This window comes from Nerophis lumbriciformis, linkage group LG03, assembly GCF_033978685.3.
Source record: "Nerophis lumbriciformis linkage group LG03, RoL_Nlum_v2.1, whole genome shotgun sequence".
NCBI lineage: Eukaryota > Metazoa > Chordata > Actinopteri > Syngnathiformes > Syngnathidae > Nerophis > Nerophis lumbriciformis.
This window is the reverse complement of record NC_084550.2, coordinates 41,950,082-41,964,580: the sequence shown is the minus strand read 5'-3', so window position 1 is coordinate 41,964,580 and position 14,499 is coordinate 41,950,082. Positions and strand designations below refer to the sequence as shown.

The 14,499-nt window shown below is 41.6% G+C and overlaps 2 protein-coding genes across 2 annotated transcripts in view; one reads left to right on the top strand and one right to left on the bottom strand.

The window, feature by feature from the left end:
* Nucleotides 1-14,499, bottom strand: part of kif5ab (kinesin family member 5A, b) — a 459,246-nt gene that overhangs the window by 150,122 nt on the left and 294,625 nt on the right. The window lies entirely within an intron of this gene.
* LOC140677553 (uncharacterized) lies at nt 5,010-14,488 on the top strand. Its single transcript, XM_072912250.1, has 3 exons — nt 5,010-5,412; nt 5,446-5,762; nt 14,426-14,488. Exons 1-3 carry the CDS (start codon nt 5,106-5,108, stop codon nt 14,486-14,488), a joined length of 687 nt encoding a protein of 228 aa, XP_072768351.1. The 5' UTR covers nt 5,010-5,105.

The window sequence follows — 14,499 nt, the reverse complement described above, 5'->3', positions numbered from 1 at the left end:
CTTGTCTTTTAGTAGTAAGTAAACAAACAAAGACTCGTAGTTAGTCTGCTGACGTATGCAGTAACATATTGTGTCATTTATCTACCTATTATTTTGTCAACAGGGACAAACTGTAAAAATGGATTAATAATCTACTTGTTCATTTACTCTTAATATCCGCTTACTTTCTCTTTTAACATGTTCTATCTACACTTCTGTTAAAATGTAATAATCACTTATTCTTCTCTTGTTTGATACTTTACATTAGTTTCGGATGATACCACAAATTTGGGTATCAATCCGATACCAAGTAGTTACAGGATCATACATTGGTCATATTCAAAGTCCTCATGTGTCCAGGACATATTTACTGAGTTTATAAACATAATATATATTTGAAAAAAAATGAAAGAAGATGTTGTGATGCCAAAAAATATCGACGTAATCATAGTAGTATCGACTAGATACGTGCCTGTACTTGATATCATTACAGTGGATGTCAGGTGTAGATCCACCAATGGCGTTTGTTTACATTTTGATGCCGTTGAGCTACGGTGTGTAGTGAAGCATGTTGGGATGATACATGTAATAAACTTACTTTATTTGTTGCCATGGAGACCAGGATTAGTGATTTAGAAGTAGCTAAAACACTCCCGACGGCGGATGGACGTTAGCTAGCCATGTCTTAAAGCACCTCTTCCTGAGGGTGTTTCAGTGTTATAACTTCATCTTTATCTTTAGTTTTTAGACCAAAATGCGTCCGTTCTCCCTTTTCTGTCTACACACTGTGTCTGCTTGTAAGTACTCTGTGTGTGTGCGCTGCCGAACATGCTCCTCTGCTCGTAAAACCAGCAATGTCACGACGTGACTTCGACGCGGTCGCGGGACCGGTACATTTCGGAGGCGATATAGTACCGAAAATGATTCATTAGTATCGCGGTACTACACTAATACCAGTATACCGTACAACCCTAATTGGAAGCTTCGCAAACTGGCAGAGAAGTATTGGTCATGGGCATTAAGCATGACACATCTATTAATTACACAACATTAACAAGATCCACTCCACATCCGTTGCACCTGACTGGGGCATACTTGCCAATCTTGAGACCTCCGAATTCGGGAGATGGGTGTGGGGTGTATATCGTAGGGTCCCGGAAGAGTTAGTGCTCCATGCAAGGGGTTCTGGGTATTTGTTCAGTTTTGTTTGTGTTGTGTTACGGTGCGGATGTTCTCCCGATGTGTTTGTCATTCTTGTCTGGTGTGGGTTCACAGTGTGGCGCAAATTTGTAACAGTGTTAAAGTTGTTTATACGGCCACCCTGAGTGTAACCTGCATGGCTGTTGACCAAGTATGCATTGTATTCACTGATGTGTGTGAAAAGCCGCATGTATTATGTGATTGGGCCGTCACACTGTTTGTACGGAGGAAAAGCGCACGTGACGACAGGTTGTAAAGGACGCTAAAGGTAGTGCCTTTAAGGCACGTCCCCAATATTGTTGTCCGGGTGAAAATCGGGAGAAATTCGGGAGAATGGTTGCCCCGGGAGATTTTCGGGAGGGTCACTGAAGTTCGAGAGTCTCCCGGGAAAATCGGGAGGGTTGGCAAGTAGGGATGTCCGATAATGGCTTTTTGCCGATATCCGATATTCCGATATTGTCCAACTCTTTAATTACCGATACCGATATCAACCGATACCGATATCAACCGATATATGCAGTCGTGGAATTAACACATTATTATGCCTAATTTGGACAACCAGGTATGGTGAAGATAAGGTACTTTAAAAAAAAATTTATAAAATAAAATAAGATAAATAAATTAAAAACATTTTCTTGAACAAAAAAGAAAGTAAAACAATATAAAAACAGTTACATTGAAACTAGTAATTAATGAAAATGAGTCAAATTAACTGTTAAAGGTTAGTACTATTAGTGGACCAGCAGCACGCACAATCATGTGTGCTTACGGACTGTATCCCTTGCAGACTGTATTGATATATATTGATATATAATGTAGGAACCAGAATATTAATAACAGAAAGAAACAACCCTTTTGTGTGAAAGAAACAACCCTTTTGTGTGAATGAGTGGGAGGTTTTTTGGGTTGGTGCACTAATTGTAAGTGTATCTTGTGTTTTTTATGTTGATTTAATAAAAAAAACAAAAAAAAACAAAAAACGATACCGATATTAAAAAAAAACGATACCGATAATTTCCGATATTACATTTTAACGCATTTATCGAATATCTCTAGTTGTAACGATACCAATATTTTGGTACCGGTACTGAAATTATGTCGATACTTTTCGGTACTTTTCTAAATAAAGGGCACCACAAAAAAATGTCATTATTGGCTTTATTTTAACAAAAAATCTTAGGGTACATTAAACATATGATTCTTATTGCAGTTAAGTCCTTAAATAAAAGAGTGAACATACTAGACAACTTGTCTTTTAGTAGTAAGTAAACAAACAACGACTCTTAATTAGTCTGCTGACATATGCAGTAACATATTGTGTCATTTATCTACCTATTATTTTGTCAACAGGGACAAACTGTAAAAATGGATTATTAATCTATTTGTTCATTTACTCTTAATATCTGCTTACTTTCTCTTTTAACATGTTCTATCTACACTTCTGTTAAAATGTAATAATCAATTATTCTTATCTTCTTTGATACTTTACATTAGTTTCGGATGATACCACAAATTTGGGTATCAATCCGATACCAAGTAGTTACAGGATTGACATTGGTCATATTCAAACATTTTAAAAAAACGAAAGAAGATGTTTTGATGCCAAAAAATATCGATGTAATCATAGTAGTATCAACTAGATACGTGCCTGTACTTGGTATCATTACCGTGGATGTTAGGTGTAGATCTCCCCATGGCGTTTGTTTACATTTTGATGCCGGTGAGCTATGGTGTGTAGTGAAGCATGTTGGGATGATACTAAGGCTGCAGCTAACGATTATTTTTCTATCGATTAATCTATAGATTATTTTTTCGATTAATCGGTTAATCTATAGATTATTTTTTCGATTAATCTATAGATTATTTTTCCTTTTACCGATTATTTTTTTTATTTAAAATGAAGATGAAAAAATAAATGTAGGCCAGTTTTTTCAAAAGGCATGGCTTTTATTTACAAAAAAAAAAGTATGGCCACTCAGTCAACATTGACAACAACATGACAAAATATTCTGTAACAATGTAAACATTTAACAAAATTAAAAGTAGCTTATTTGCTTTTAATGTGCAAATATAAAAGTAAACATCCAGTGCAAATCTTAATGTTCTGCAATAGTATAAGCATTTCAAAAGTAAAAGTATTGCTTATTTTGCTTTAAAATGTGCAAAAATAAAGATAAACATCCAATTCAAAAAAGTGCAAAACGGAAATATTCTGTAACAACAGTGTAAACATTTCAACAAAAGTAAAAGTATTGCTTATTTGCTAAAATGTGCAAAAATAAAGATAAACATCCAATACAAAAAAGTGCAAAACGAAATATTCTGTAACAACAGTGTAAACATTTCAACAAAAGTAAAACTTTTGCTTATTTTGCTTAATAACACAACAATGATAGTATGATTAAAGTGAAAGTTAATTGTTCGTTTGTACATAGTATACGTAATTGTTAATGTTGTAAAAGGTATTTGCACAACTAATTAACGTTAGCGTTAAAGAGGAGCGCGTCTTTGTAAACACTGAACAGGCACGCCAAACGCTCCTCTCAGAGCGAAACGGTGCTTTAGTTTATGAATTTACAACGCAGATACAAATGACACATTCATGTTTTTGTGTAATGATGACAACGTATACTCACGCGGACGATTGACTAGTTGATGGTGATGGCAAGAACGCTGCCGTTGTGCTGCTATGATAGGCCATTTCCGCTCGACACAGTGTGCATACAACAACATTATTAGCAGAGGTGGGTAGAGTAGCCAGAAATTGTACTCAAGTAAGAGTACTGTTACTTTAGAGATTTATTACTCAAGTAAAAGTAAGGAGTAGTCACCCAAATATTTACTTGAGTAAAAGTAAAAAGTATGTTGTGAAAAAACTACTCAAGTACTGAGTAACATACACACACATATCATATATATATATATATATATATATATGTGTGTATATATATATATACACACACACACATATATATACATATATATATATATATATATATATATATATATATATATATATATATATATATATATATATATATATATATATATATATATATATATATATATATATACATACATTGATATATACAGTATATAATTTATATTTATTTATTTTGCCGTTTTTGTTTACATGTTAATGTCAAGACTTGGACTATGGCTTGGTTTGTTCTCCCGTGGTGCAAATGAACTGGACTGGTCAAGGCTTGAAGGTGGGTACATGATTTATTTTAAACTATCAAAAAAGGAATAAACAAAAGGCGCGCACAGTGGCGGAGAATAAAACTAGACTTTAAACACAAAACTTGCACATTGGCAGAAACTATGAACAATTAAACAAAACACTAACTGTGGCTTAACAAACAAAAACTTACTTGGCATGGAACCGGCATGAAAAAAAGAGTAGCAAGGGTCATCAGGGTGTGGAGAGTGTGCAGGAGCATAAATGTGGTGATGTCGTCAGAACGAACAACAGAAAATGAATGAACTTAAATACTATGGACATGATTAGTGAAAGCAGGTGCGTGACTCAAAACGTGAAACAGGTGCGTGACGTGACAGGTGAAAACTAATGGTTGCTATGGTGACAAGAGTGCACAATGAGTCCAAACGTGGAACAGGTGCGTGACGTGACAGGTGAAACTAATGGTTGCTATGGTGACAAAACAAAACAAAAGTGCACAAAAAGTCCAAAATTTAAACCGAACATTACTAAAACAAAACATGATCACACAGACATGACAGAATCCCCCCCTTACGGACAGATCCCAGATGTCCAAAAACAATATCAACAAGAGTCATGGGAGGGCGGGAGGGGGACATGGCGGTGGGTCGCCAGGCCACGTGTCCCCGTATCCAGCGGGGCAGAGTTAGGTGGCGGCGGCGAGTGGAACGCCGCTGCAGCAGGCGAGGCGGGCGCCCAGGGAATGGCCACATTCGTGGCCGACTGGGAGGTGGGCGCACTTGGCGTGGCGGGCGACCAGGTAGCGGCCATATCCGTGGCCGACGAGGAGGCAGGCGCGTCGTCATCGTGGCAGGCGTGGCTTGGCGTGGTGAGTCAGGCGGCGAAGCTCGGCGTGGCGCGTCAGGCGGCGAAGCTCGGCGTGGCGCGTCAGGCGGCGAAGCTCGGCGTGGGTCTTGGTATAGGTCTTGGTCTTGGCGTGGGTCTTGGTCTTGGCATGGCAGGTCTTGGTCTTGGCATGGCGGGTCTTGGTCTTGGCATGGCGGGTCTTGGTCTTGGCATGGCGGGTCTTGGTCTTGGTCTAGGTCTTGGCATGGCGGGTCTTGGTCTTGGCATGGCGGGTCTTGGTCTAGGTCTTGGCATGGCGGGTCTTGGTCTTGGCATGGCGGGTCTTGGTCTAGGTCTTGGCATGGCGGGTCTTGGTCTTGGCATGGCGGGTCTTGGTCTTGGTCTTGGCATGGCGGGTCTTGGTCTTGGTCTTGGCATGGCGGGTCTTGGCGTCGTGAAGCTGCGACTGGCGGCACTTGGCGTCGTGAAGCTGCGACTGGCGGCACTTGGCGTCGTGGAGCTGCGACTGGCGGCACTTGGCGTCGTGGAGCTGCGACTGGCGGCACTTGGCGTCGTGGAGCTGCGACTGGCGGCACTTGGCGTCGTGGAGCTGCGACTGGCGGCACTTGGCGTCGTGGAGCTGCGACTGGCGGCACTTGGCGTCGTGGAGCTGCGACTGGCGGCACTTGGCGTGGAGGGTCTTGGCGTGGAGGGTCTTGGTCTTGGGCTTGGCGTGGAGGGTCTTGGTCTTGGACTTGTTGAGCTGGTACCGGAGCTTGGCGTCGTGGAGCTGGTACCGGAGCTTGGCGTCGTGGAGCTGGTACCGGAGCTTGGCGTCATTGAGCTGGTACCGGAGCTTGGCATCGTGGAGCTGGTACCGGAGCTTGGCGTCGTGGAGCTGGTACCGGAGCTTGGCGTCGTGGAGCTGGTACCGGAGCTTGGCGTCGTGGAGCTACTGGTGCAGGTGGAGGTGGTCTAGCTGGGGGTTGCGGCTTGGCATGGCGAAGCTGAGTCACCCCACCTGTACAGTTCCCAGCCCTAGCCCCCCCCCTCAAGGAGCGGATACCAGACGCGCTCCCCGCGGTCTGGAACCGTTTTTAGGGGTGAGTGGAGGGAGGTCAGGAGGGGGGCAGAATCCTCCCCACTAAATTGTCCAAAAAATATTTCTTTTTCCCCCACCTGGTGTTGTGTGGGCGGAAAAAAATAAACATTTTGTGACGGGGGCGGGGCTTGAGTCTTGGGGGGCAAGGACTGTCCCAGTGAGCGGGTCTGTGAAAAAATGTTCTGAAAGTGTCTGATTCTGGCAAAAAAGTCCTTTGGTGGTGGCTGATAGACAAAGTTAACAGAATTTAAAAAAAATCTTGGTCTCTGACGTCATCACCAGTGGGTAGGGTGACGTCATGACAAGGCGGCGGCGTGATGTCATCTGCGGGAAAACTTTTTTGCTGACGACATCTGTCATGATTTGGACTTTGGCTTGGTTTGTTCTCCCGTGGTGCAAATGAACTGGACTGGTCAAGGCTTGAAGGTGGGTACATGATTTATTTTAAACTATCAAAAAAGGAATAAACAAAAGGCGCGCACAGTGGCGGAGAATAAAACTAGACTTTAAACACAAAACTTGCACATTGGCAGAAACTATGAACAATTAAACAAAACACTAACTGTGGCTTAACAAACAAAAACTTACTTGGCATGGAACCGGCATGAAAAAAAGAGTAGCAAGGGTCATCAGGGTGTGGAGAGTGTGCAGGAGCATAAATGTGGTGATGTCGTCAGAACGAACAACAGAAAATGAATGAACTTAAATACTATGGACATGATTAGTGAAAGCAGGTGCGTGACTCAAAACGTGAAACAGGTGCGTGACGTGACAGGTGAAAACTAATGGTTGCTATGGTGACAAGAGTGCACAATGAGTCCAAACGTGGAACAGGTGCGTGACGTGACAGGTGAAACTAATGGTTGCTATGGTGACAAAACAAAACAAAAGTGCACAAAAAGTCCAAAATTTAAACCGAACATTACTAAAACAAAACATGATCACACAGACATGACAGCTAAAGGTGTTTTAATAATGATACATGGATGTTTAACATATAGATTCCTTTCTTTCATGAAGACAAGAATATAAGTTGGTGTATTACCTGATTCTGATGACTTGCATTGATTGTAATCAGGAAGCAGTGCTGGTAACGTCCACGTTTTCAAATGGAGGAGAAAAAAAGTTCCTCCTTTCTGTCTAATACCACATTAAAGTGGTTGTTATTTGGCATCTTATTTGTCCACCTTCCATATTCGTTTTTATACCCTTTACAAGAAATACATTGGCGGCAAACTCCGTAGCTTGCTAGCTTGTTTGCGCTGGCTTTCGGAGACTCTTATTTTGAAAGCGCAGGCGCGATGGAGCGGGACTTTTATTGTGAAGACAGGAACTGTGCAGTCAGTCTTTACGGTTGAAATAAAAAAAGGGTCTTTTTTCCTTCACACTTTTGATTGATTGATTGGAACTTTTATTAGTAGATTGCACAGTACAGTACATATTCCGTACAATTGACCACTAAATGGTAACACCCGAAGTTAGCTCGGAGCCAGTCAGGTCATGTGACCCCTGGCTCTGTTTGATTGGTCCAACGTCACCAGTGACTGCATCTGATTGGTGAAACGAAGTGAAACGTCACCAGTAAGGCAGGCACTTTGAAGGTCTGTCTGACAGACCAAAACAAACAAAGCGTGCATTAACAGATCGATAAAAATTAGTAGCGAGTAGCGAGCTGAATGTAGATAAAAGTAGCGGAGTAAAAGTAGCGGAGTAAAAGTAGCGTTTCTTCTTAGGCCGTTTATTGAAATACTCCCACACTTTTGACGACTTTTGGCGTGCTTTTTTCCCCTCGCTCGCACCGCTCGCATCGTCTGCTTTGCGCTCTGCCATGACGGTAGTGTGACGTAAATATGCGACGCGTCGACGAACAAAAACGTCCTCGACGTATTTACGTAACCGATGACGTCGACTATGTCGACGCGTCGTTTCAGCCCTAGATGATACATGTAAGAAACTTGCTTTATTCGTCGCCATGGAGACCAGGATTAGTGATTTAGAAGTAGCTAAAACATTGCCAACGGCGGATGGACATTAGCCGCTACCTAGCTAGCCATGTCTTAAAGCACCACTTCCTGAGGGTGTTTCAGTGTTATAACTTCACCTTTATCTTTAGTTTTAAAGCCAAAATGTGTCCGTTCACCCTTTTCTGTCCACACACTGTGTCTGCTTGTAAGTACTCTGTGTGTGTGCGCTGCCGAACATGCTCCTCTGCTCGTCAATGTCACGACATGACGACGACGCGGGCGAGATGCGTAACCGGAACGTTTCAGAGCCATTACCTCCCTGCTTGGCACTCAGCATCAAGGCTTGGAATTGGGGGTTAAATCACCAAAAATGACTCCCGGGCGCGGCCACCGCTGCTGCTCACTGCTCCCCTCACCTCCCAGGGTGTAAACAAGGGTGATGGGTTAAATGCAGAGATTAATTTCGCCACACCTAGTGTGTGTGTGACAATCGTTGGTACTTTAATTTAATTTCAACTTTAACTTTAATTTGTCACCAGTCGTTTTTAACAAAGAAAATGTCGGAAAGTCTGCGGTTCAAGTCAGAATTAATATTGGAAAAAGGTCCCGATTCGCTCATTTCGCTGTCAATCAAAAAGGGAATCAGCCTTAGACAGATCATCCAATCATCATGCAGAAGTTGAGCTTCCGGGCCAGCCCACTGTCCCATAAACCCCCAGAGACCTCCCAGAGACGCTGAACATCTGATTGGCGGGACAGAGCCCAGCATTTATCCAATGACTCGTCTCGTTTGGCTTCCCCATTGAACTCTGTGGACGGCCAGCGTCTACGAAGTTTAAAGCAGCGTGAAGTTGCGGGAATGAGAGAGAGGAAAGCTGCGTCGTTACCAAAGTTAAAGTCAAAGTTAAAGTACCAATGATTGTCACACTCACACTAGGTGTGGTGAAATTATTCTCTGCATTTGACCCATCACCCTTGATCACCCCCTGGGAGGTGAGGGGAGTGGTGAGCAGCAGCGGTGGCCGCGCCCGGGAATCATTTTTGGTGATTTAACCCCCAATTCCAATCCTTGATGCTGAGTGCCAAGCAGGGAGGCAATGGGTCCCATTTTTTATAGTCTTTGGTATGACTCGGCCGGGATTGGAACTCACAACCTACCGATCTCAGGGCGGACACTCTAACCACTAGGCCACTGAGTACCAGTCGTTACCTGCCAATCCTCCCGATTTTCCCGGGAGAGTCCCGAATTTCAGTGCCCCTCCTGAAAATCTCCCGGGGCCACCGTTCTCACGAATTTCTCCCGATTTCCACCCGGACAACAATATTGCTACACCATCCTTCACTGGGCGCCGTTTCCGGCCGGACAATAATAACGGTTACGCCTCGAAGTCAAGCGCGGCGATCAGAACAGAAGAAGAAGACGAAGCAGAATAAGAGACATAGCGACGACGAGTAAGGAGAAGAAGTACGCTTGCAAGTTCCAACACTGCAAAAACTGAAATCTAAGCAAGATTAAATATCTCAAATAAGGGTGATATTTGCTTATTTTCTGTCTGATAAGATAATTTTTCTCACTAAGCAGATTTTATGTTAGAGTGTTTTACTTGTTTTAAGTGTTTTGGTCCTAAATGATCTCAGTAAGATATTACAGCTTGTTGCTGAGATTTGATGACCTATATTGAGTAAAACATGCTTGAAACTAGAATATCAACTGATACAAAGTATAAAACTACTTTTTTAAAGTAATAATTTCTTATTTCAAGCATGAAAAAAAAAAATCATGACTTTGACACAACTGTGTCTCATAATTAAAACGGATGACAGCCAAATGGACTTTGCTGTTTTATTTTCAATGAAACAATAGAAAATACGTACTCATAAAGTAGTGACATTTCTAACTATTTTGAACATAAATATATTCATGCACATTCAGGTAAATTCCTCAAAATTACAATTAAAAAACATTTGCCCGGGGGCCGGGCTGTATATATGCGCGCTAATTGACTGAAAGACCACGCACTTGGCGCGATGATGTCATGTTGTCGATGGAAAAACAAATTTTTTAAACCATACGATTTGCATGAGCGGCTAGGAGACCCCGAGAGTAACAAGCGGTTGCCTTGTTGCCTTTCCATTAAGAACAATAAACTAGGTTTTAGTATAAGTTTGCTGGTTTCAAGAAATGTAATGCCGAGCGCATATCATTATGTCAAGATAATGGCACTTGCATTTACTTAATTATATAATATTTTTCAACATATTGAGCAAAAAGGTCTCTTTTTTTTTTTTTACCGAGAAAAGTGCACTTGTTATTAGTGAGAATATTTTAATTGTTTTGGAAAGTCTTGACAAGCCAAATTTTCTTGTTCTATTGGCAGATAATTTTGCTTAGTTCAAATAAAATACACCTAATTTTTATATATTTTTTTCTTGTTTTTGAACACTGACTTTTTGCAGTGAAAATGATTGGATAAAATAATTTCAGTTCATCCAGGACAGTTCGAAGGGGAAGGGGTATGCTGCCTGTGTATATATGTATATATATATATATATATATATATATATATATATATATATATATATATACACATATATATACATATATAAACAGGCAGCATACCCCTTCCCCTATATATATATATATATGTGTGTGCATAGTCAAGGTTTCTCATTGTCATCCCATTGGGTTGAGTTTTTTTCTTGCCCTGATGTGGGATCTGAGCCGAGGATGTCGTGGTGGCTTGTGCAGCCTTTTGAGACACTCGTGATTTTGGGCTATATAAGTAAAATTTGATTGATTGATTGATTGATTGATTGATAATCAATAATATGTACACACAACACTATATATTTAATCACTTATCTTTTGACATTTTAGGGCAGGGGTGTCCAAAATGTGGCCCGGGGGACCATTTGCGGCCCCCAGCTCGTTTTTAATTCGCCCACAACACAGACTAAATACAATTTGCGCTTAGGAAAAATGGAACCAGACCCAATTCCCCCAAAATGGGACCTGAAAACCAAAATTGCTGTTGACCTGTGCGTCTTTTACATGGTGTTTGATGAACATTTGGGCACATTTCCTGCAAGACATGGTAAGATTTTGTGTTTGTGAAAGCTAAATATTAATAATAATAAGTATTGGTAAAGACTAATTATAAGATGAATAATTTATTAAACTACATTGTACTAGTTTTTTGTTACGTCTCGTTTTATGTATGCACTCCGGGATGCAGAGACGGCAGGCAAGTGCAGAAAAGAATGGTAATGGTAATATTTTGAGTGTGCTCAGCCTTATAATGTAATAATCATACTAATACTAACTTCAAAACCGCACTAAAATAACACCTCCAGGCAGCTAACCCCCTCCCCCACCACATCCCAGATCCCGGATTATTAATAATCTAATGTATATACTTGTCCTTATGCTTTCTGAGCTCACTATGTTCACCTCCACTGTTACAATGTCCATTTCTCAGATGATAAAATTGTTGATGACTGAAATAAGCTGATAGCAACCCAACCTAACCCCCCCCCACACCCGTATTGTAAATAATTCAATGTATATACTCTGATGATTAAATTGTGTGATGACTGTATTATGCTTATAGTATTTATTTGTACCATGAATTGATTAACGTGGACCCAGACTTAAACAAGTTGAAAAACGTATTGGGGTGTTACCATTTAGTGGTCAATTGTACGAAATATGTACTGTACTGTGCAATCTATTAATAAAAGTTTCATTTAATCAATCAATCAAAGAATAGTAATAAGAATAATTGATTCAACTACATGGTATTAGTTTTTGTTACGTTAGGCACTCCGGGATGCAGAGACGGCCGGCAAGTGCAGAAAATTAGTCTTCTTTACCAGAGAAAGGTAGGTGCACAAATGGAAAAGAGACGTATGAAGTGCAAAGGTACAACGTTGAAGTACAAAGCAAAATAATCCAGTCCCCAAAATTAGCCTGATTGGCTCAGCTGGCAAATGGAGGAAAAAAGGACGTGGAACATCCATCCATCCATCCATGTTCTACCGCTTATTCCCTTCGGAGTCACGGGGGGCGCTGGAGCCTATCTCAGCTACAATCGGGCGGAAGGCGGGGTACACCCTGGACAAGTCGCCACCTCATCGCAGGGCCGGACGTGGAACAAAGTTAAGTTAAGTTAAAGTACCAATGATTGTCACACACACACTAGGTGTGATGAAATGTGTCCTCTGCATTTGACCCATCCCCTTGATCCCCCCCTGGGAGGTGAGGGGAGCAATGGGCAGCAGCGGTGGCCGCGCCCGGGAATCATTTTTGGTGATTCAACCCCCAATTCCAACCCTTGATGCTGAGTGCCAAGCAGGGAGGTAATGGGTCCCATTTTTATAGTCTTTGGTATGACTCGGCCGGGGTTTGAACTCACAACCTACCATCTCAGGGTGGACACTCTAACCACTAGGCCACTGAGTAGTAAAAAACAAGAGCGCTGGACAGGAAATCATGCAAAATAAAATAAAAATAATAATAATAACTGGCATGTAAGAGGTTTTCGGGTCTTGAATGTACAAACCCCGTTTCCATATGAGTTGGGAAATTGTTAGATGTAAATATAAACGGAATACAATGATTTGCAAATCCTTTTCAACCCATATTCAGTTGAATATGCTACAAAGACAACATATTTGATGTTCAAACTGATAAACATTTTTTTTTTGCAAATAATCATTAAATTTAGAATTTGATGCCAGCAACACGTGACAAAGAAGTTGGGAAAGGTGGCAATAAATACTGATAAAGTTGAGGAATGCTCATCAAACACTTATTTGGAACATCCCACAGGTGAACAGGCAAATTGGGAACAGGTGGGTGCCATGATTGGGTATAAAAGTAGATTCCATGAAATGCTCAGTCATTCACAAACAAGGATGGGGCGAGGGTCACCACTTTGTCAACAAATGCGTGAGCACATTGTTGAACAGTTTAAGAAAAACTTTTCTCAACCAGCTATTGCAAGGAATTTAGGGATTTCACCATCTACGGTCCGTAATATCATCAAATGGTTCAGAGAATCTGGAGAAATCCCTGCATGTAAGCAGCTAAGCCCGTGACCTTCGATCCCTCAGGCTGTACTGCAACAACAAAAAGGATATCACCACATGGGCTCAGGAACACTTCAGAAACCCACTGTCAGTAACTACAGTTGGTCGCTACATCTGTAATTGCAATTTAAAACTCTCCTATGCAAGGCAAAAACCGCTTATCAACAACACCCAGAAACGCCGTCGGCTTCGCTGGGCCTGAGCTCATCTAAGGAAAAGAACCATCCGGATTGTTATAGGCGCAAAGTTGAAAACCCAGCATCTGTGATGGTATGGAGGTGTATTAGTGCCCAAGACATGGGTAACTTACACGTCTGTGAAGGCGCCATTAATGCTGAAAGGTACATACAGGTTTTGGAGCAACATATGTTGCCATCCAAGCAACGTTACCATGGACGCCCCTGCTTATTTCAGCAAGACAATGCCAAGCCACGTGTTACATCAACGTGGCTTCATAGTAAACGAGTGCGGGTACTAAACTGGCCTGCCTGTAGTCCAGACCTGTCTCCCATTTAAAATGTGTGGTGCATTATGAAGCCTAAAATACCACAACGGAGACCCCCGGACTGTTGAACAACTTAAGCTGTACATCAAGCAAGAATGGGAAAGAATTCCACCTGAGAAGCTTAAAAAATGTGTCTCCTCAGTTCCCAAACGTTTACTGAGTGTTGTTAAAAGGAAAGGCCATGTAACACAGTGGTGAACATGCCCTTTCCCAACTACTTTGGCACGTGTTGCAGCCATGAAATTATAAGTTAATTATTATTTGCAAACAAAAAAATAAAGTTTATGAGTTTGAACATCAAATATCTTGTCTTTGTAGTGCATTCAATTGAATATGGGTTGAAAAGGATTTGCAAATCATTGTATTCCGTTTATATTTACATCTAACACAATTTCCCAACTCATATGGAAACGGGGTTTGTACAAAAAAAGTACAAAGTGGCCCCTGGAGCCTTCAACTTTTTTTTATGCGGCCCGGTCTTACAGCAATCGCCTCTGCTGTAATGCCCTACCAGCAATAGACCCCTTCTCAGATCAGTTGATTTGCCGCTTTTCTGCCATACATCACGCACTTAGCAGAATGATTCTGTCCGAGTGACAAGCCTGCCTGCACTCAGCCTGATGGAGCAAATGAGTTAAGGGCGTCCTAC

Coding starts and splice junctions, on each gene's coding strand:
- LOC140677553 (XM_072912250.1), top strand. CDS start 5,106: ATGGCCACATTCGTGGCCGACTGGGAGGTGGGCGCACTTGGCGTGGCG. Junction 5,413..5,445: donor TCTTGGCATGGCGGGTCTTG/GTCTTGGCATGG, acceptor GTCTTGGTCTAG/GTCTTGGCATGGCGGGTCTT. Junction 5,763..14,425: donor GACTGGCGGCACTTGGCGTC/GTGGAGCTGCGA, acceptor TCACGCACTTAG/CAGAATGATTCTGTCCGAGT.